Source organism: Pistacia vera, unplaced genomic scaffold (assembly GCF_008641045.1).
Source record: "Pistacia vera cultivar Batoury unplaced genomic scaffold, PisVer_v2 Contig735, whole genome shotgun sequence".
Taxonomy (NCBI): domain Eukaryota; kingdom Viridiplantae; phylum Streptophyta; class Magnoliopsida; order Sapindales; family Anacardiaceae; genus Pistacia; species Pistacia vera.
The window spans coordinates 483,909-506,036 of record NW_022196596.1 but is presented as its reverse complement, the minus strand read 5'-3'; the positions used below and the strand labels follow the sequence as shown (position 1 = coordinate 506,036).

Genomic DNA, 22,128 nt, shown 5'->3' with positions numbered 1-22,128 from the left:
ATGTCATCATCTAGGTCTTGTCAACAATCTTCTTCCATGGATGTTTCACAATCTTTTCGAGAAAGAAATGATATAGCATGGGGACATGTTAATGAGGGCGTGGATGAAAATGGGAAGAAGATATTAACATGTCTTTACTGTGGCAAGATAATCAGAGGTGGAGAAATTTACCGAGTGAAATTGCATATAGCGAGTATAAAGAGAGAAGTTGGAAAGTGCTCTAAAGCTCCTTTCGATGTTAAATTCAAGATTGAAGAAGCACTAAATGAAATTGGGGCCAAGAATAAACAAAAAGTTGAACTTTGTAAGAATGTCAATTCTTATGGAGCTAGTGTACAACAATTTGAGGGTGATATGTTAGATGAAGAACAAAAGTGTGAAGAGGTTTCTCCATGTCCAACTCCAACTTCAACTTCAAGCACTAAGAGAAAAAGATCTATTGGGATAGGTGACTATTTTGCTCCGAGGACTAAGCCTGAGTCTCAGCCCTCAATTAAGAGTGTTTTAGCTGGAAAAGAAGCTAAGTGGAGAGTGGACATGGCTGTTGCAAGGTTATTTCATGATTCTTGCATCCCAATTAATGTTATTAATTCAATTTATTTTCAACCTGTGGTGGATACTATAACTGCAATTGGTCCTAGGTATAAAATCTTAACTTATCATAATTTACGTGTAAATTTATTGAGAGATGCTAGGAAAGAAGTGCAATTACTTATTGATGGTTACAAGAAAACTTGGGAGGATGTTGGATGTACTTTAATGGCTGATGGTTGGACAGATAATTCACATAGGTCGCTAATAAATTTTCTAGTATACTGTCCTAAAGGAGTGTGTTTTGTGAAATCAGTGAATGCTTCAGATGTTGTAAAGGATGTTGTAACATTGTTCAGCTTGTTTGAGGAAATAGCTTTATGGGTTGGACCAAATAATATTGTTCATCTTGTCACTGACAATGGAGATAATTATAAAGCTACTAGAAGAATGTTATCTGAAAAATATAGCGGTACTACTTGGTCTCCTTGTGCAGCACATTGTATTAATTTGATGTTGAAAGACATAGCTGAGATGAGTCACATAATTAACCTTTCGAAACGTGCATCTGAGGTTATAAAGTTTGTGTATAATCATTTCTTTGTGCTAGCTTTGCTAAGGAAAAAACAGGTTATATATCTTTACCTCATATGTTTATAATTTACATTGTCAAGTCATGTTATATATGTACATATTTTAATAATTTACTAAGTACTAACATCTATTGTCTATCACTTGAACAGGGTTGGACAGAAATTATATACCCAGGTGCAACCCGTTTTGCCACAACTTTTATTGCATTGAGCAACCTACATCAGCACAAACATGACTTGTAATCTACAGTGATAGATATAACTTTTGTGGAGTCTCGATATGCAAAAACTAATAAAGGCAAAGCCTTCATTTCCATAGTTCTAGATAACCGGTTTTGGGATGACATTAGTATAATTTTCAAAGCTGTAAGTCCATTGATGCGTATGCTCCGGATTGTAAACTCAGATGAGAGGCCTTCAATAGGACATGTGTATGATAGCATGTACAGAATGAGGATGGGGATCAAGATGTTGTTTAAGAACAATAAAAATTTGTACAAGCCTTATACAACAATTATTAAGATGTGCTGGGATAGGATGTTGTGTCGTGATATTCATGCAGCAGCATATTATTTGAATCATGGTTTTAAATATGACGAAGATACTTTTTCCAAAAAACCTAAGGTCATGTATGGTTTCCTTGACACTATTGACAGTAAAACAAGTGCATTCAAAATGAGCAAGACAACGTTACTGGAGGAGAGTAGATTATATCGAGACCGTCTAGAAAGCTTTTCTCATGAGCTTGCTCTTCAAACTTGCAAAACTACACGGTTGGGTACGTAATAGTTATTAACTTTTTAAGTCTAATTTATAAGTTATGAAATTGTGTTTATTTCTTATGTAATTTATACTTTTATTCTCAATTAGATGAATGGTGGAGCACATTTGGGTTTAGTGCTCCAAATTTGCAAAAGTTTGCAATCAAAATTCTAAGTCAAACTTCTGCCTCTTCCGGATGTGAGTGAAATTGGAGAGTTTTTTAACGCATACATACTAAAAAGAGGAACAGATTAGAGCATCCACGGTTAAATGATTTGGTTTTCACTCATCATAACTTGTGTTTGCAAAATAGGTATAAAGCCGCCTTCATTTTGTTATTTTCATTGATGTCTTGATTGGTTATGATTTGAATATTTAATTCTGCTATTTTAAGAGTTGTTACAAGAAAATTACTTATGATCTTATTGATTATGAGAGTATTGATAAAACTGAATGGTGGATAATTGATGAGAAAGAGGAGGTTGGTGAGCTTAATTATGATGAATTGGTACAATCATTATATGGAGAATGAGCTATTCCTATAGATGGTGGTGATCACCCTTCTTATTATGACTCAACAGATGCTTCAGAAGGTTATTTCCAATTTTTTAAGCAATTTCAATTTGGTAGTAGCTAGTTTATATTCAATTAGTTTAAATGGGAAGATTTAACTTATGGTTTTCCTTTTTTGCTAGAATTTTTTGTAGATGATGTTGCTGATGTTAATAATGATGACGATCATCTATCAGATGATGTGTGAACTGTGAATTTTAATTGAGGATGAAATGGTGGATTGAAGACCATTGGGTGAAGATCATTTTTTGTTAGAATGTTGAAGTGTTGAAACTATTATGTGATTTCTTTCTTCATTTTGTTATTTTGATTTGTAATTTGTTGTATTATTGATGTAATGATGTTTGATGATGCTTTGTTAAGGACTTTTTATTCAGGAGTTTATGATTTGGATCCAAATTCTGGAATTTGGCATTCTGTGAACAGTAATATTGCTGATGTCAGTATGATGATATCACCTAGTTAAACCGGTCGACCCGAGACTCGGCCAGCTTGTCGGGTTTTGTCCCAGGTCGGTTTTTAAAACATTGCTTTTCTGAGTGGAGAAAAAAAGAACCGATGCCAGCCAATGGCAATGCTGGTATATGCAAAAAGAGTGATCTCTAAGTTCAGCTATGAGGCGTACCAAATGAAGCTTGGAAAAAAATTAGTAGAATGGACTTGGATAAGAAGATATCATGGAATTTTCGATCCATCCAAGCATTGAAACTAGGAGAGCCACTAGTTCCTCTTCTTTCCATGTAGTAAAGCTTTGTTTCTACTATTGTCTTTGGCACATGAAAGGTGAAAAGTACAATTGTCTTTTCAAACCTCCTACTGAGACTTGGCTCTTCGCTTCTTGTTGATCACTATTGCTTTTCTTCTTTCTGATAGGAAAAAAGATTCTAAATGCATAATCTTCTGTTGAATGGAAATCAATGGTTACAATGATATAAATGATGGTTACCATTTCAGAGTTCTGCAGTTACTGGAGATGTCATATTAGCAGTTGGAGTTATCTATAATTCATTCATCTGTCAAATGCTGATAAGTTATTTCCCTTTATATGTTAGGAAAATGAGAAAAAAGGCATCAGCAAACGTGGCGTTTAGTTAGAGGTTTGATTCTGATCATTGATTCCTCCACCCAACAGATAACCCTTATATTCCCTTTTATTGTTATAGAGAATATCTGTCCGATCTGCTTTATCATGATCAATTGATTCCTTTGCAAGAGCATTTTATCTGAATCCGGTCTGCGCTTGCGCCTTCTTAAAATTTTTCCACTTGTTCTTTGAAACCTTATTTATTTGACATTAAAGTTTGAATTTAAGTTAATTAGGACGGAAGTTTGTGGCCAAAATAGTGATAATGTGATATAGGCTATGAGAATTCCACTTCAGCAATGAGTCAGTAACTTGCTGTTCTCAGAGGTTTAGGAGAGAATCAAGAATGTTGCATGAAAGTTCAAAAATAGAATGACTTTGAAGAAAGTTTCCTTTCACAAAAACACAAATGAATAAGTTGGTCAAGTCAATGAGTTTAAATGTTTACCAAGTTGTAGCTAGGGACACACATGAAGAATTGAGAACTGTCTTTAGCTTCAGCAATTTCAATCATGAAATTTTCATTCAAGTTCAGAAATTTTGTAGTATAAAGATAATTCTTGTCTCATGATGAGCAATATATTTTCCCTTTTCAGATTTTACACTTACAAATAAATTACTGTCAAGAGGGCTAAATCAGGAAGAAGACGCGCAAATCAATAAAAACATTGCAAGTTAGAAGAAAGCTTTCTCATACTTCCTAATGTCATCAAAAGTTATGCTAGAAAAAAGCAGTTTGGAGAAGTTGTAAAATGTTTAGGCTTACATTTCAACTCAAAGTTGGTTGATATAATCTGAATAAGAATGATAATTAAATGTAGATAAGTGAAACAAAACTTGATGTGGAAATTTGAAAATCATGGCAGTGCAATGAGTAAAAGGATTTCAATAATCAGTTCCAAACTTCCAGGACTGTCAGTAGATTTCTAAGCCAAGCCTTGGTTGAGTGTTCAGTGAGTACATATAACACCTGTGGAAGCTAACCAATAGTATTGCAGAAATGGATGCGTCAAGATAAAAAGAGAGCAAGGGATAAACAAGGTCACTTAACCAGAAGGGAGGATAGCTCAGCCAAGCTTTAATAATAAAAATGGTGGGTGCTAGATACTGCTGTGCTTTGTAGCCACCTATCATTTCTCCTTGTTAGGACCCCTTTTCTCATTTCTTTCTATGTGGGTGAACGTTATTATGCTTTATGCACATCTTCACATCAGAAAAGTATAAAGTGTAGCTGCCTTTTCTTAGAGAACACTGTACAGAAACTAGGTTCTTTACTTCTTGTTGGACTAAACCTTCGGAACATATTTACATCTTGTTTTTATCGGTTTGTAATGCGATACCAGCATAATTGCATATTTACTGGGATATAGAAAGGTTAAGACTTGAATATGCAGAGAAGCAATTATTATTCCTATATATTGAAGTAGATTGGGATACAGTAATGGCACTAATCTGAATTTATTAAGTCATAGAAGTGACCTTTTTTTCCCTCTTATTTTCAATAGGATGGAAAAATTCCATAGCCATCGTCTTCTGTTGAGAACATCTCACCCACTTCAAAATCCATGTCTGTTTTCCTCACAAACCTGCCTTTGACTTGGGGTCGAGCCTCTGTGTAGGCCTTCCCGGAGGCATATCTTATTTTCCTCTTAAATCTCCTTGCTTTTCTTTTCTCTGTATCTTAGGACCTTTGCCTCTCTATTCATTGGAGTAAATTGGAGAGGCATCAGAGGTGAATATTTTGGGAAGAAATCAGTTGTCCCATTTGGATATCTTGTGTATGAACTTGGGATGTCACTTATTGTTGCCGTCTGTATGATCCCAGCATTAAAAAAAAACACGGGGACCTGTTTATAGAATTAGAGCAGAAGCTGGAATGGGCCTGGATTATGTAATACAGGATGAAAAGAACTGCGAAATGTAAAAGAAAGAACATCCTATGGAAAAGTTTCTCATACGAGTGATTTTTGACTAAAAATGTTTCTGAAGTCTCAAGCTTTCTTGTATATAAACAATTCCAACATAACTTCTTTCTTTCTTTTTCTCTTCTTCTATTTAGGGGTAGCAGAAAGCATAGTAGTAATTCTTACTTACCATCTTACCTTTTCAAGGAAAGCATAGTAGTAATTCTTACCTACACTCTTACATCTTAGGACGCTTTGAAAAGGATTACTACTACACACATGCCACTGAATCTGACGAGTTTAATAAGGAACCATAAAGAAATTCCTGGAACCATGAGAGAAAGCTGAGCTCCTGAATATATTTAATCTAAAATCAATCTGAATGAGCAAGTTGAAGAGGGGAAAAAGAAAAGGCCCTTCTATGAAGAGAACATATAAAGGATAAGAGGACTCAATATGAGATTTTTCAAAGCTGTAAACAAAAAACAATAATCCGTCTAACGGCAACCAGCAAGGTTCATGAATTCAAGTTATTCAACTTCATAGGGTAGTGTAATGGTATGAAGAGATGTAATAATTAAGTGATCTCACGCTTTGACTACTTGAAGGAGTGTTAATGAAAGCAGCTTTTGAGGCTTCATACTCCTTATTGAAGTAAAAGTTATGTTGCTGCTGGTGTTGGTGTTGCCAGTGTCCTTCTTGCTCCTTAATTTCAGAAGAGTGAACAGGCACAATGCCGTCACTGCCACTGTCCCCTTGATAAGCGTTGTAAATTTTTTGCTGATTCTTCTGATCTTGATACAGAATCTCAGTACATGAGTTGTAATCTTTAATACCAACAGATTTATCTAGCTCCTCAAGGTATGTGAATCCACCATTAGTCTGGTTGTCGTTTTCTTCAGGCTCAAGTCACAACTGGGAATCTGTTTCATCTTCATCGATTTTCTCCTCTGCTGTGTCTACCATCACGACTGGCAGTTCCTTCTGATATGTACTTGAGTTTGCGCACGCTAGACTTGAGACAGGAGGTATCGAAACGTGACCAGGCAAAGGGTTGACACAGAGAGACGCTGCATCAGCCTTGTTGCCGAAAACTGCTGCTGGTGCATTCTGACATGTAGTGAAAATCCACACACGCTCATGTGGCAAGGCCATGGAATCGGCAGCATGAATACGTTCATCACAACTGCTGCATAAGTAAGCCGAATCATTGTGGCAGTAGATTGTGCAGGCTGCAGCTTTACAAGTGTCACAAACACACACCCAATTGCCAGAATAGCCATCTACACCAGAATTCATTTTGAACATAATTGTTTTACAAGGTACAAGCCATGACTGAATTCATTTGGTTGAGTAGGGGAAGGTGTGAAGTAGGAAAGGGTAGAGTGAGGCACTGTAAGTAAGCAAGGAAGGGAAAGAGAGAATCCAAAAAGTGAAAAGTGTTAAAAAGAGTTTTTAGCGGTTCAAAGAGCCTGGTGTATGATCTTTTGGCTAGCCGTGTTTCCAGGTGGGTGAGGGAATGGTACTAGAGGTTCTTGTGGGGGTTCACTCTTTGTTGCTTTCAGCTCACAGATAATTTTAGCTGTAACTGGAGTTAAAAATGATTCTCCTGTTACAGTTTAAGCAGTTTGGTTTACTGCTCAATTGGATATTAGAAGGAAAAAAGGAATGAGTAAGATGCATTATTATTGGTGGCCAAATTGCCCTGAGTTGGTGCCAAGAAGGTTGAAACTGACAAAGAGAAATGAACCCAAAATCTTCATCTATGAAGTGAAATTCAAGATTTGGTTAATGTAAATTATGTACCAACTTCTATGTTGTGTAGGATAGGCCAAGCAAAAGAACAAATAAAGTTCACTAAACTGGCGATAAGGATTGGTGTCAGCATTCATGCAGCTTCTTTCCCCCAAATCAATGGCTCTATTTGGTTGGATGCGATGCTGAATTTATTCACTGGGTGTAGATCAAGACCCTGAGCTACTCTTTATAATTTAGTACTGTTTTTCAGGATCAGCCACAAAGTGAACTTCCCATAATCAAGCTTGACAAGTTTTAGATATAGATGATGCCCAAATTCAAGCTAATTAATTGTTTTTTGAGTTTACCTGGCTACCAGTACCACCAAATTTAAATGAAATAAAACATTAATGGTATTTTCTGAACTGGAAAACACTTTATTTTCTCCTTTTTCAAAGAAACTATAATCTACCATAATCCACTATGTGTTATCATGAACAAAGCCTAAAAGATGCATTGATATGCTCATACCACCAACCAACCTCAAACGCTTGTAAGATACTCCTTTCTTTCCATGCTCAGACCTTTTTTATTTATAATGCATTACACAATAATTTAAATAATCCACTGTCTTTCTCATTCTCTTACTCCACCAGGATTTGGACAGCTTTGAATGAAATGACTGTAAATCTGATTTACCTTGTTGGACAAACCCTTGTCACCTTCTGTACCAAAGCATTCATCTCCCTTCAAAGAGCAAACGACATATCTCCACTCGAGGATTAGCAAAATCTCAAGTTGATATCCTAATTGCATTTATTCTAGATTTTCACCTTTGAAGTAACATCGTTTCCTTTATTTTCACATATTCCCAATTTTCTACTATAATGCAGCATACATTAGCACGCTTAAGTGCATCGACGCTTTCTTTGGCTGAGAAAAACTCATGTTAACACAAAAGTGGCTTACATTAATGGCATCCAAGCTGACAATTTTTTACTTTTTCTGACCAATTTTGAAGTCCAAAATCACTTTCGAGATTGTTGTTGGACTCTCCTCAACCTCAGCTACAAAACTCATACTTTCACTTGTCAACCTCATTCACTGTTTCTGATCACCTTTAATAGTCACTAATAGTATTAGTTTAAGAACGAAAATTTGAAATAAATACAACCAAAAATATCAACTTGGGATATCGTTAAACCTCTAGTGGGAATATGTTGTTTACTCCCCTTGAAATGCTGAAGAACTACGTAGCACCAATTACCAAATACCCAAAAACGGAATCCTTCAAGGAAGTACTTCCGTGGGAGATCAACTGGAAATGCATGTACACTGCAAAGATCCGACCCGGGTGATCAAATGCATATACATATTTAGTACATGAAAATAAACTCAACCTAAATTTAACAAAAAAGGCATTGTAGTAACGATCATGTTATGCTCAGTTAATTCTAACTTTAGAGAGCCCTTAACTATAAACAAAAATTAAGAGATCATATCACAAATTATTGTGGATTTACTACACAAATGAATCTTGGTGTGCAACAGGAGATCTGAACTTTAATAAATTACAGATGATAAAATTAAATGGTTGCCACAAAAACAATACACTAATAATATGGATTCAATGCACAACTGCCAAAATTACTTCAAAATGCAATTATCTGTGCAATATTTTAACTTCAAATTGGTATTGCTTTCACTTCTGTTTCCACTTCTAACTACAACATATGTGCTGGATGACCTGCGGTTATAGCCCAATCTGCCAAAGTTTACTCAGTCAACCCGTGTATTCCACTGTCTTTTACCACATCATCTCACTCAGAAAATTTTACAATCAACTTGTCAACATGAATTATGATATCGTCGATGCAGGGGCGAACTGCAGCCTGAGACTGAAGCATCCATGTAACAAACTTGTGGAGAGCGTCTGGATATGGGGGATTTGGTCCAGCTGGCCATTTTATTTGTGCATTTACAACAGCCAATTGCAGGCTTCCTCCAGACTCTCCTAGTGCATACTCAAATGGAGATACTCCATACCTGATAAATCAGCCATAAGCAACAGCAAAATGGAAAAATGAAGGACATGTTTATAGAAATCAAATAGATTTAAACTTCAATAAAAACAGTCCATTTTCTGAATATTGCCATTGCCAGCAGGATACACAGGGAAAAAAAAAACATTCACCTTAGTTTCTGCATACCTTAAACGCAGAATCTAGTCCTCAACTAGGTGTCAGCACAAGTAATTATTTTTTTTGTTAAAATTAATATTGAGTTGCATGCTAGCTAAAACCATTATGCATTAATATCTTCCAAATTTGCTTACATAAATTGATTACATATATAACACCAAAACATCATATAAAAACTCATTCTAATGTTTTGCCACTACCACATACAGAACTTCCTAACATACAAAAGTAAGAACACAAGTAATTACTCGACAGTATATTTGAAGTGATCTTTTTTCTATTTGCTATTAAAGCTTTAATCACGGATGTCTAAAAAAAAAAAAAATGGATGTAGTAAGTATCCTTAACCAAACAAAAAATGGCAAAACAATCAATTTCTTGGCAAACCAGTAAAGACGACAAGACCAACAAAACAGTTTTTCTCTATCAAAACACATGTAAAGAGAAGGATCAGTCCTCACATTATTGCATATAAAGTGCATCCTAGTGACCAAATATCAGTTCTCTCATCAATATCAGCATGGCTTGGGCAGTCCCACAGCTCAGGAGCCCTGTAAGGTGCGGAACAATGTGTAGCTGCCCATTCCTATACAATAACCGCCCAAAATCCAGCCATTAGCATCGTACAAGATGATAGAAAATTGTATTTTCAATAGTCAATAAAAACAGAAAAAAAATTTGAGAAAAGAATTGTTAGCACTGTAACAATGGTTCAGAGTAAGGTTATGGAATACCGGAAAGAAAACAAGAGTAATGAGCACCTGCAACTGCAAAGCTTCTGAACGAGACCGAATTTGCCTCCTTGCAGGTCGAGCACTCCCAAAATCCATCAATATTGCGAGAGGCGGTTGGCCTTTTCTATGAGTAATAAGAACATTACCAGGTTTGACATCATTATGAGCATATGGAGGTTCAAGACTGTGCATGTGTTTGAGTCCTGCACAAAGCTGTGACAATGATGTTGCTTTGTCAAAATAGATTATAGCAAATGTTAATCAATATTTGACACTATACACCTAAACTACTACCCGCCAAAATTCAGGGAGAGGAAAGAAGATTCAAAGCTCCTAAAGTTATTTGCACTGAACAACCAAATGCTAAACAACTCTACTCCAAACAACACATTCACTTTAGCAGACAACTGCTGAAGTTCTTAGTGAAAAAAACACAAAAAAAAAAAAAAACCGAAGCAATTCTCCAACATAAAGCACCCTATAAATTCCAAACATTGCAATGCAATATATATATGTATATACCCAAGACAAGAGGAGAAAAGACAATTCTGATAAAACATATCTAATTAAAGGGAGCATTATCTGATTCTCTTCTCCTGTGGGATTGCCACCACAAGAAACAACTTTACCCACAAGTTTGCATCACAGAAGGAAAACTACTAAGAAATAAATTAGATTGCTATTCACCTGGCGAAAAATTTGGAGAACATCTGATGTAGAAAAGAATTCCTTCTTTGCTTTCATAGCTTTGGCATTGTCCAGTAGGGTTCCATCCAAATGAACTGGAAATAACAAGTATGCTTCATGATTCCACGATCCTTCTTGGTTATTCTAACCAACAAAAATAAATCTTTCAGATAAACTCAATCGTATGAAGGTGTTAAAGGAGGCACATGGATAACATATAAGTAGTACACTGTTTCAAGCCCAGGATGACACAAAACACCATAAGTCCTTCAAAATGCAAACCATTAACAATACAACACTATCAAAATCAACGCCAATTCTACTCCAGGATCACAAAGGATGCAAGTCCACCATTTAAGCTGAACCTAAACATTCCAAGCTTATTTTTAAAAGCTCCTAAATTAGTTAACTAGACATTTCTCTCAATCCGATACACAACATAAGGCATAGATTCCATAATGATAGAAATATACCAATCGAACGAACATTTAATCACCTAATTTTGACTGCAATTGATTTGCAGTTTCAATTGCGACATTACAGCATCTATGTCTACTCATAAGAAGATACCTTAATAGCAATTATGGCGTGATCAAGAAGCGGAAGCAGATTTCGGTGACTAAATAAAGACGAAACACGAATCTCCTCTCTCACCAACTCCAGCTGCTCATTGTTCTGAATCAGAACTTTCTTCATTGCATAAGTTCCATCATCTGCATTGTAATCAAATTCAAATCAATACCATAACTACCAAGATTCACTTCAATTTCACTTTCATAATCCAAGATCTTCAATCAGTTCGATAGCTACATAACAAATCGATCGTCAATCAATTAAATTCACACAAATGTTTCCAAAATTTACCGAATAAAAAACAATCGTTTTAGATCCAAAATTCAATTACAGTAGCGGTGAATTAAAGAATTCGCATAAACGAACCGGAGAGGTGAGACGTGTCTTTGACTTTCTTGGCGAGACCACCGGAGGTAACAGAAGAGGTGTCGGTGATGACTTCTTTGACCAAAAAGACGTAGGCAAATCCACCCTCGCCGAGCTGCCGCAAGATCCTGAACCTGTTTTCGTTGATCCAGACGTCCCCTCCGCCATTAACGGCGTCGTACAGCGCGTTTAGACCGGAGAACGTACACCCCATCCCTCTCTCTCTCTCAAACGCTTTCCAAAGAAGACGAAATGGATCTTCAGATTCTCATTAACAGATCTTGAAGGAAGGTTTTTTTTTATATTTTCGTTATTATTAATTTATTTTATGTCAATGAGTTACGAGACAGTGTTTTTTAGTGTTCAGGTGGAGCGTGTGTATCAAAAGTTTTGTTGTGAGCATATCTCTGATTATAGCTGATTTTGTATGGCCCACTGGTGTCTAATTATCAACGGATCATAGGGGTGCAACGTGGCGTTTCTCTTTGATTTTAAGAAGACACACCGTGCATAATACTGTTGACTAGTCTTATCTGTTGATAACACACGGTGCAAGCCTGCAACTACTTTATAAATCTTAATAACCGTTTGGGTCGTCTTTTATTGGAGGTATATTATATTAGCACGAAGAAAAATCACGTCCAACATTATTGAAAATATGTTAATCCACTTGTATAAATTGGTGAATAATATGTTTAATTAAGATGATAAATAAGTGAATATATTAAATTAGAGATAGATAGGGACCGATCCCTTGTGGGCCTAAGCCTAGGCCTGGGATCGATCTCAGGCCTATGAGAAAAACCAGGACCCGAACCAGGCCTTAGGCCTGGTCGGGACTGGTCCCATAGGCCTAGGACCGATCCCATGGGGCTTGGATAATTTATTTTTTTCACTCAATTTTTTTTATATTTTGGGGGCAAAACAAAATTTTATAGGGGGTTTTTAGTATTTTTTAAGGGTAAATTTTATAAATTTTTTAGACCTGGAAGAATTTTTTTTTTTTTATAAATTTCGTAAAATTTCTTTTTGCCTTCGTAATTTATATTTATTTTAAAATTAATAGGGGGTTTTATGTAATTTGGCAAGGCACTATATTGAAAAAATACAAATTTTTTTGGGCCCAGGCCTGGGACCGGAGGAGGGCCTAGTGGAGGGCTCGGGCCCTCCTCCTTAATGGGACCAGGCCTCCTAGGTCCGGTCCTCTCAAGGACCGGTTCTAGGACCGGGTTTTGGAGCTGGGCTTTTGGGCCCGGTCCCAAATGCTCAGCTCTATGTTAAATAGAATTAAATTATCCTCATTTTTAAATTATTATTTTGAAATTATTTTTTAACCCCTAATATTTGAAATTTTACTAAAATACCCTAACCATATAAAACTTTAATTAATAGCAAAATCATCCCCATCCACCCCAAGCCACTATCCGCAGCCAACCGCCACTGCCAACAGTCAACGAAATGGTGAATGACTGGCCGGTCGTGCACTGACGAATCCGAAAATGGTCATCGATCACAAATCTATGGCAGGAAAACAACTAGATTTATGGCCATTTCACGGCCAAAACTGTTTTGGCCGTGAAATGGCCATGGAAACGTCAAATCTGGCCGTTTTCGGCCATGAATCTGTGATCCGTGGTCCGAAAAGGCCTTACCGACACACGATCGGCCAGATCTCACCGATTGTGCACTATTATGGCGACTGACGCTAGTGGTGGTGAGTCACAGCCAACGGTGGTCTTGGATGGCCGAGGGTATTTTGTTAACTTTTAAACTTTTTTGTGGTTGGAATGTTTTAGCTAATTTCTCAAATGTAGGGGGCTAGGTTTGTTATTTGGTAAACATTTGAGGGTAATTGTGTTCGAAATAGTTTTTAATTAATGGCAAAATGAGTAGAAAAATCAGATTACCTCGATAATATTTTAATAACACCCTTTAACAAGGTGATAAGATTATCTCCCACATTACTAATAATAAACACTATTTACAATAAAAAATTATTGTAATATTTTATTACTTGCAAACCAAACACAAGAATCTTGCAAAATAAACAAAGATTACCCCTATATCTCATATACCCATGATCCAAATGACCCCAATGTTTTAAAATTGATTTTGGAGAATGACTCTTTTACCCCTATTGTTTAGGGCGTTACTTAGTAATTTGGAGGAGGAGCCGAGGAATAATACGCTGCAAGCCTGCAACTGAACTGCTCAATGTTTCAAAAATTGACTTTCCAGAATGACTCTTTTACCCTATTGTTTTGTGCGTTACTTGGCAATTTTGGAGGAGCTGAGGATAGGTAGGTAGGGTTAGGTTTCTGGGTTTTTTTACTTTTTTTGTAATATAATGTAGAGTAAACACCCTTTCCCACCCAAGGTTTGCCTCAATTATACTTTACCACCTAAAAAGTTTCAAAACATCACTTTTCCACACAAAGTTTATGTTTCGTTAATACCCAAAATATATTTCACTTTCTCAACCAGCATTCAACGAGTTACTAGGAGCTAGGGTAAAGAGTGAAGGCTGGTGGATCGAATGCTGCTAACCAATTGAATATTTGACACTAGAATTAGTTGAAAATCAACTAAGAATAGGAAACTCTAGCTTTGCGGTAGCAACAATCGATGAGAAATCAGATACTAGAGTAAGAGGGGTTTTATATAGAGAAGATCAGAGGTTCAAATGGTAGTGATGAAAATAATTTTTACTGTCGGAATAGGCTTTGGGTTGTAACAGAATATTAACTTTGGGTGAAAAAGTAATATTTTAAAACTTTTGGGGTCGAAATAAGGCAAACCTTGGGTGTAATAAAATCGTTTACTCTACAATGTATTAATGTAATTGCCTAAAATTTTATATTAAATATTTGCAATTAGAGAATTATTTCAACGGAGCAAGGAACACGTTTAAATGATGGCCTTCGCATCTTCTTACTCTACCCCTGCGCCCTGACCGCTTCATATCTTCACCACCCAACTCTGAAACTCACCGGAGATACAAACGGCGAAGTTGAAGTTTAAGGATGGAGGGCTTAGTTTCTCCGAGAACCGCATCGCTGAATCTCAAACCCAAACCCAAGCCCGATCACTTCCCATCCTCAATCGTACGTTCCGTTCCAATGGACCAGCATAGACGCCACGCCGTCGCCGCCTCCATTCGAGCTCAACAGGTAAACCCACAAATGTTCCGTTTACTTTGTTATTTGATTGAACTACAGAGAAAAAAAATGTTCCTTTTACTTTGTTATTTGATTGAACTACAGAGGAAAAAATGTTCCTTTTACTTGTTATTTGATTGAACTACAGAGAAAAAAAAATGTTCCGTTTACTTTGTTATTTGATTGAACTACAGAGAAAAAAATGTTCCTTTTCCTTCTTATTTGATTGAACTACAGAGAAAAAAAATGTTCCTTTTACTTGTTATTTGATTGAACTGAAGAGAAAAAATGATACATTACTGCTAGTTTAGTACCACATAATATCCTAATTACGTTACCGGAGTGCTAAGGCGTGGTAATGTTACCCCGGTAGTAACATTGTTTTATGATCAGTGCAATTATTCTTTTAATTTGTTTAACTTTGATTTATGTGTTATCATTAGGATTGATGAATTTGTGAAGGAGAGATTTTGTAGGTAGTTTGTGAGTGTAATATTATTGTTTAGTGGGATTTATGCGTGATTGGTGAATGTTAATTATCGTTGCATTGTGTTGCATCTAGTCTGCTAATATTACCGGCCAGTACTAAAGAATGTTGTATTCTGTTTGTAGCCTGAGAGCAAGGATGGGTCAGCTGTAATTACTCCTGTGAAGGAGGATACTGAAATTGCTCTTAAAGTGAAAGAGTGGGAAGTCGGGATGTTCCAAAATGAAATAGCTGCTAGCCAAGGTATAAGAATAAGGAGAAGGGCTCCCACTGGGCCTCCTTTGGAATATGCAGGACCCTTTGAGTTACGGATTCAGAATGAGAGCAATACTCCTCAGAACATTTTAGAGGAAATTGTATGGCACAAGGATGTTGAGGTTTCACAATTAAAAGAGAGAAGGCCACTTGATATGCTGAAGAAAGCCCTTCAGAATGCTCCACCTGCTAGAGATTTCATTGGAGCTCTTAGAGCTGCCCATCTACGAACTGGACTGCCTGGTTTGATTGCCGAAGTAAAGAAGGCTTCTCCCAGCAGGGGAATCATCAGAGAGGATTTTGATCCGGTTACTATACGTGCATAAAACCGACACTCTTAACATATTCATTATTTTTCTTGATTCTAATTATTTTTGTATTCATTTACAATTTGTTTTTCTGTGATTTGTTATTTATCTTAAGCTTTCTTTTGATAGGTTGAAATTGCCCAAGCCTATGAGAAAGGTGGAGCAGCATGCCTCAGTGTTTTGACAGATGAAAAGTATTTTAAGGTATATTTGATTTATTGAGTTTATCTTTTTGAGCAGTCCTGTGCTTAAATGTAATACCAAAGCTAAAAGTTTGCTTTGTCTACCTCTTTCTGATCTTCTCACTTTAGGGTAGCTTTGACAATTTGGAGGCAATAAGGAGGGCTGGAGTAAAGGTCTGCTCTGCAATTTGTATTGCTCAGTCTGCAGTCTTGGCCTTGTTTTTCAGAGTATGAAGATTAGAATTAGTTGAGTTCTAATGCTTGTCAATTTTGCAGTGCCCTCTACTGTGCAAAGAATTCATAATAGATGTATGGCAGATTTACTATGCCCGAATGAAAGGTGCGGATGCAGTTCTTTTGATTGCTGCTGTTTTACCTGATCTTGACATCAGATACATGATTAAGGTCTGCAAGATGCTTGGTTTAGCAGCACTTGTCGAGGTATGAATGTTGCTTCTTTTGTTATTTATTGTATTCCGATGCTATTTCTGCAACTGGGATTGTTTGGGATGGGTTTTTTTATGCTAATATCTGGTGCAACAAACATATTTATCTGCACGAGTTAGATACTTGTGACCAAACTTAATTTTGTGGATAATGATGAACTATTCAAACCTCGCAGTCTGAAAAATGGTGAAAGTTATGGATGATTGAAAACTTTTATCTTCTATTGTTTAATCCTAGGTTCATGATGAGAAAGAAATGGATCGTGTTCTTGGAATGGAGGGGATTGAGCTTATTGGTATCAACAATCGTAACCTTGGTAAGTTTTCTAGATTATCATAATTTTGGTTATATTTGGAACTTACATTACTTTAAGTTTGACCCTTTAAGCAACCCTGACAAGTTGGCTTAGGGTACAGATATAACAATGGTAGTAAACATGTGCAATTTATATCTTTTCATGTCCACAGAAACATTTAAGGTTGATATTAATAACACAAAAATGCTTCTTCAAGGAGAGCATGGCCAAAGGATCCGTCAAAAAGACATTATTGTAAGTTGTCTTTTTACTAGTTTTATGACCATTCACTGAAAAGAGATATGACCATCTAGTGCAACTCATTTCCTCGTGGTTAAAAATAGTTTTCTTTCTCATTCGCCCCAGTGATATCATTGCTATTACTAACTTGTTTTGGGTTCCCTACTTTCGGACGCTTTCAGGTAGTTGGTGAATCTGGGCTATTTACTCCTGATCAAATTGCATTCGTACAAGAAGCTGGTGTCAAAGCTGTAAGTTTCAAGTCATACTCGCTTTACAAAATCTAAATTTCTGCAAATATTTTTGCCTCTAAAAACAGGATTTTTTTTTTCTTTTTTTAGACCAAAATGTGTATTATTGCTCGTTCTTACCGGTCTTGAACACCTGGCATATTACATGATTTTCCCTTAATAAGGTTTCATTTTCTTTAATCAAAGTGATTATCTCTTTGTCCTCCGAGAAGGGAGAAGAATGTTTTATTTGAATGACATAGAAATGGTTGATCATTTCAGACTGTAGGATTATATAATTTAATTGTGTGACCTTGCAGGTTTTGGTCGGGGAGTCAATTGTGAAACAAAATGACCCCACTGAAGGAATAGCTGGACTATTTGGTAAAGACATTTCTTCATGAGCTCATATTAGAATGCTTATACAGCAATATACTGCACTTTTTCCGGCTGCCCATGCTGGATTAGTTTTATCTGGCCGCCCATGCTGGATTCGTTTTATCTGGCTGCCCATTTCTTCTTTTAAGTTTTTGTACTTTCCAGTTTAACAGATATGTACTGTATTCGTGAATTATGAAGCAATAATTGGTCTCTCTCTCTGAGAGCCAGATGCAAAACAGAGTATTGCGAATAATCCAACTGTGGAACTATTTAATTTTAATATAACCGTCATTCATAATTGTAGTTTGAAATATCAATAAAAAATAAAAATGGAGTATAGTTCATCAACAACAGCTCAGGATTTTAATAGTGTTGGGCTATGCAATAGCAGTAGGAATGGCCGGTTGTTGCTGAGTAATGCAATGAATATTTCCCCCCGCCAAAACAATCTCCCTTGCACCTTCAATTCCTACCACCTGATCCGAAAAAACATTCTATAAGTTCATCCATAAAGGAAAAATAAGAACGGGAGATCAAGATTAGACAAATATAACATCAATCTGTTTCAATTTATGTTGTGCAAATATTGTAGAAGTGACATATTTAACGAAATCACTTGCTTACTTCATGATTTGGGAAAACTTTGGACAACACGCGAATAGCTTCATCATCCCATTTTTTGTCCCCAAACTGTGGTGTGATGATCCCTCCATTGGCGATGTAGAAATTTACATATGAAGCAGCAAGTCTGGTACCGGCAAGTCTTGGTTTAGCCTCACCAACCTGAAGCCAAAACGTTAAAGAGTTGGTTTCACTCTTGCACACAAATCAGATATGATAAAGGGGTAGAGGGTCATCACTCATTAGAGTTCCCGAGTCCTAAAGTGACATGATGCAAATAAAGATGTTACAGATTGTATTTGCAGTGACAAATTTGGAAATTTTCACCTGGGTAGAGTACTAGAGATGCATTTGTTAACTAAACCAGTTTTAGATATTAAGCTAGCTTTTGGTGTATATAAAAAAGGGATAGATGCAGAGGCATGAAACACAAATTTTAGACACTGGATGCTTGCCTGAATAACTCCAGCTGCTTCTTCGTCTGTCATATAAAGTGGCCCGGGTACATGGAGTTTAATTATTTCTAATTTCCGACCTTTTGCATCAGTAGTGTTAGAGACAACAGAAAAGGCTTCGACAGAATGTTCATACTGAGGATCTGTTTCATCATCAGTCCAAGACAACAAAACTACACCAGGCTTTGCAAAACAGCACATATTGTCAATATGACCATTGGTATCATCATCACCTGTTAAATCATCAAAGTAGATGTTTTCAGCTTAAATAAAGATAGAAAAGATAGAATTTTGGGGGAACGATCTATGTATCTCCATTACGTATTTCTATAATATATCAATGGCATTGCAACATTAAGAATTATACCATATAATCCACGAGGCAACCATATAACCTTCCTAATTCCAAGATATGCCTTCAGTTCATCCTCTATTTGTTCTTTGCTCAAATGTGGGTTCCTGTTCTTATTCAGAAGGCACTCTTCTGTGGTTAGGCATGTACCTAAAGAAGCAACACAAAATACTCAACAAACAAAAAGTATGCCGGTTGTATTAATTTCGTATAAAAGTATTCAACTTTCTTAGGGCAGTTGTAGTCTCTGCAGCAAAAGAACATTTGGTCTTGAAATCTGAATGTGAAGCATACTGAAAATGTAATTGTATGCCACAAACAAACACAGGCTTTTGCAACTTATTCAGAAATGTAAGTTTCTCCCTTCTATTGGTGACTCGAGATCTCTAGGTGATATATCTATCAAGATCAAACCAAACAGCATATAAATTGCAACCATTACCTTCTCCATCCACGTGGATACTTCCACCTTCAAGAATTAAAGACTGTGGGAACCTAGGAAGCCTCTCAATTGCCAAAATCTAACAACAAATGTTAAAAAGGGATCAAAAGCTAGCAAATTTGAAAAACCAATGTACTTGGGGAAAAAAAGAGACGCATCCAACAAACTGAAATCTGATTTACACCCAAACCTTCCATGCCACAAGAAGGTCAAGACTCCAATCTTGGTAACAACCATCATCAACCCCTGAAAATTCCAAGAGTAAAATGATTTTGAGAAGGCACCCTAGTGAGCAAAATTATTGACATATCAAACAAAGATCACAAAAACAACAACTATCACTTCCACAAAATTTCTTTATATATGCAATCACAGGGAGAGTTTGGGTGTCAATTCAACAAAGACAGAGATGCGGGGCACAAAGTTCTTGCATAAGAACAGTGATGCACCTATGTCCTACACTTTTATTATTAGGAATATAAGGCAACACAATGAACAAACCAAAACTGCACTAGAAATTTTCGGGTATATGATCACACTTGAATAAAATTATCATTCCCAGGCAAATGCCTCCAAACATTATCAAAAAAGGACATGAGACAAATTTTCTTCTAATTTTGGGATCCGGTCGCAAGGAAAAACTTTAGAATAAATTTAAAAGTATATATATATCAACCTTTGACATTGCATATGGTATGTCAATGTATGCTAACATATGGTATTTTATTTGTGAGGGTTTGAGATATGTTAAAATTAAGTTACGAAGTTTTGAATTATTTATAGCTTACCTCCCCAACTGTTGAAATTCCAGTCAATTCCAGCAAACTTTGGTACTGGGGCATCTGTAGTTACTGTACTATCACTCACAACAATCTATTTGAGGAAAACAAATAACAAAAGAAAATCATTTACTTGTTTAAAATAGAAATCAGGCCAGATTTATCAAAATTGCAATTGCAAACTCTTAAGTAATATTCTTATTTAAGAGAGAAAAAGCTCACAGTTGGTCCAGTATCTCGAAACCATGAATCATTCATGCTCATCTCAATAACCCTGATATTTTCTGGTAGCTGACTTCGTGCATTTTCCCACTGAGAATGCAACAAATTAAAATTATTGAACTCATTAAGAAAAGTATCAGAGACATTTCCATCATTTGCTACTTCCACCAACCTGAGCAGCACTTGCACAGACAGTCACAGGCTCAAACTTTGAGATTGCTGTTGCTACCTTAGCAAATACTTTTTGGGCATGAACGCCATTGTCTCGCCAATTATCTGGACGTTCCTGACAATGTGGATATTAATTGTCAAATAGACTATGACGATATTAATAACTTCATACTTTTTACTATCATATGGGCAAAATCATATGTTTAATCATATGATTGAACAAAGACAAACAAAATGGAAACTGAAGCTTGTTCAAGAGAGGAAGACAAAGATTGACAACTAGCAATATAGTTACATGTTGAACTAGTGAAAGTATGTATCTTCACTTGTGGAATTTCTCAGGAAGATGAAGACAAACCAATAATATAAATATATGACACTTAAGATAAGGACACGCCACGGTTACAACACGAAGCATGATATGAACGGACATAAGTCTTATCCCAAATCAGAGCTAAAACTTAAGTTTACTCGATTGTCCTAGACTAAATTGACATGTCTAGTAGCGTATCAAAAAAGTATAATCATAATTATTGATATGAGCCTTTTACACCTCAGCGGCGAATGTATTCCTACAATAGAAGAGGAAACAAGGTGGATTATTCAAGAACTGAAGTCCACTTGCTTAATAAAAAGAAGATAGCAATGAACTTTTGTGAAATGATTCAGCCAATTCTCATGATTGTGTGACATAATTAAAAATTGGAGTCAATCATCTACCTTGTATCTTATCAATCAAAATCTTTATTGTTTTGGGAGTTTTGGGAAGTATTATATGATATAAAAAACATAAAACAAGTACAATAACTACATAGTGTTCGTTCTTTAATTCTCTTATATCAATCGAGATATCTACAATACTTGCAAACAAAACCATCATCAAACACATGAGATGATTTGATAACTGTCACATGCAAATCGGATAAAATAAAGAATCAAAACCATTAACCATTCATCATTCCCAGAAAAAAAAAAAAAAAAACCGAAGTCTATTATCAACGAATAATAGATCATTCACATACAAAATTAATCAAAACCATTAATGGATGAGCAATAAATAAACAGAGAAAAAATAGAGCTTACAGGCCAACCCATCCAGCACTGTGAATGGGGTTCCCACTCTGCAGGCATGCGGTATCCATGAAGAGCCGGAGCCCCTTTCATTTCCATTCTCAAGTTTTCTTCTCTCTTTCTCTCACAGCAGACTCAACTCAAAGCTTTTTCTTATCTCTCTCTCACACTGTCACACATGACGGCAGAGACTTTAAGCCAACGAAGAGTGAACGAACTTTACGACAAAAGTAGTGGACAGTGGATATTAAAGTGGAGATGGTATATATATTATTTATATATCAAAA

At 36.2% G+C, this 22,128-nt stretch overlaps 4 protein-coding genes and 1 pseudogene across 4 annotated transcripts; 2 read left to right on the top strand and 3 right to left on the bottom strand.

Moving 5' to 3' along the window:
* On the top strand, positions 1–2,092 carry LOC116115267. The gene is made up of 4 exons (XM_031401420.1): positions 1–1,161; positions 1,275–1,363; positions 1,475–1,902; positions 1,995–2,092. The coding sequence occupies exons 1-4, from the start codon at positions 1–3 to the stop codon at positions 2,090–2,092; spliced, it is 1,776 nt and encodes a 591-aa protein (XP_031257280.1).
* A 3,895-nt stretch (positions 2,093–5,987) lies between these two features.
* On the bottom strand, positions 5,988–6,972 carry LOC116115266 (annotated as a pseudogene).
* Positions 6,973–8,655: 1,683 nt separating this feature from the next.
* LOC116115281 (serine/threonine-protein kinase 16) lies at positions 8,656–12,064 on the bottom strand. The gene is made up of 6 exons (XM_031401436.1): positions 11,746–12,064; positions 11,377–11,519; positions 10,807–10,950; positions 10,147–10,332; positions 9,847–9,971; positions 8,656–9,230 (listed from the first exon to the last, which is right to left on the bottom strand). Exons 1-6 carry the CDS (start codon positions 11,957–11,959, stop codon positions 9,005–9,007), a joined length of 1,038 nt encoding a protein of 345 aa, XP_031257296.1. The 5' UTR covers positions 11,960–12,064; the 3' UTR covers positions 8,656–9,004.
* Positions 12,065–14,623: 2,559 nt separating this feature from the next.
* LOC116115277 (indole-3-glycerol phosphate synthase, chloroplastic-like) lies at positions 14,624–18,026 on the top strand. The gene is made up of 9 exons (XM_031401431.1): positions 14,624–14,915; positions 15,516–15,953; positions 16,083–16,157; positions 16,265–16,309; positions 16,412–16,576; positions 16,820–16,898; positions 17,050–17,132; positions 17,300–17,368; positions 17,668–18,026. The coding sequence occupies exons 1-9, from the start codon at positions 14,769–14,771 to the stop codon at positions 17,749–17,751; spliced, it is 1,185 nt and encodes a 394-aa protein (XP_031257291.1). The 5' UTR covers positions 14,624–14,768; the 3' UTR covers positions 17,752–18,026.
* On the bottom strand, positions 17,978–22,104 carry LOC116115278 (agmatine deiminase). The gene is made up of 10 exons (XM_031401432.1): positions 21,854–22,104; positions 20,772–20,885; positions 20,600–20,689; positions 20,387–20,471; positions 19,789–19,844; positions 19,599–19,677; positions 19,172–19,306; positions 18,805–19,037; positions 18,353–18,511; positions 17,978–18,204 (listed from the first exon to the last, which is right to left on the bottom strand). Exons 1-10 carry the CDS (start codon positions 21,938–21,940, stop codon positions 18,106–18,108), a joined length of 1,137 nt encoding a protein of 378 aa, XP_031257292.1. The 5' UTR covers positions 21,941–22,104; the 3' UTR covers positions 17,978–18,105.
* Between the last annotated feature and the right edge of the window lie 24 nt (positions 22,105–22,128).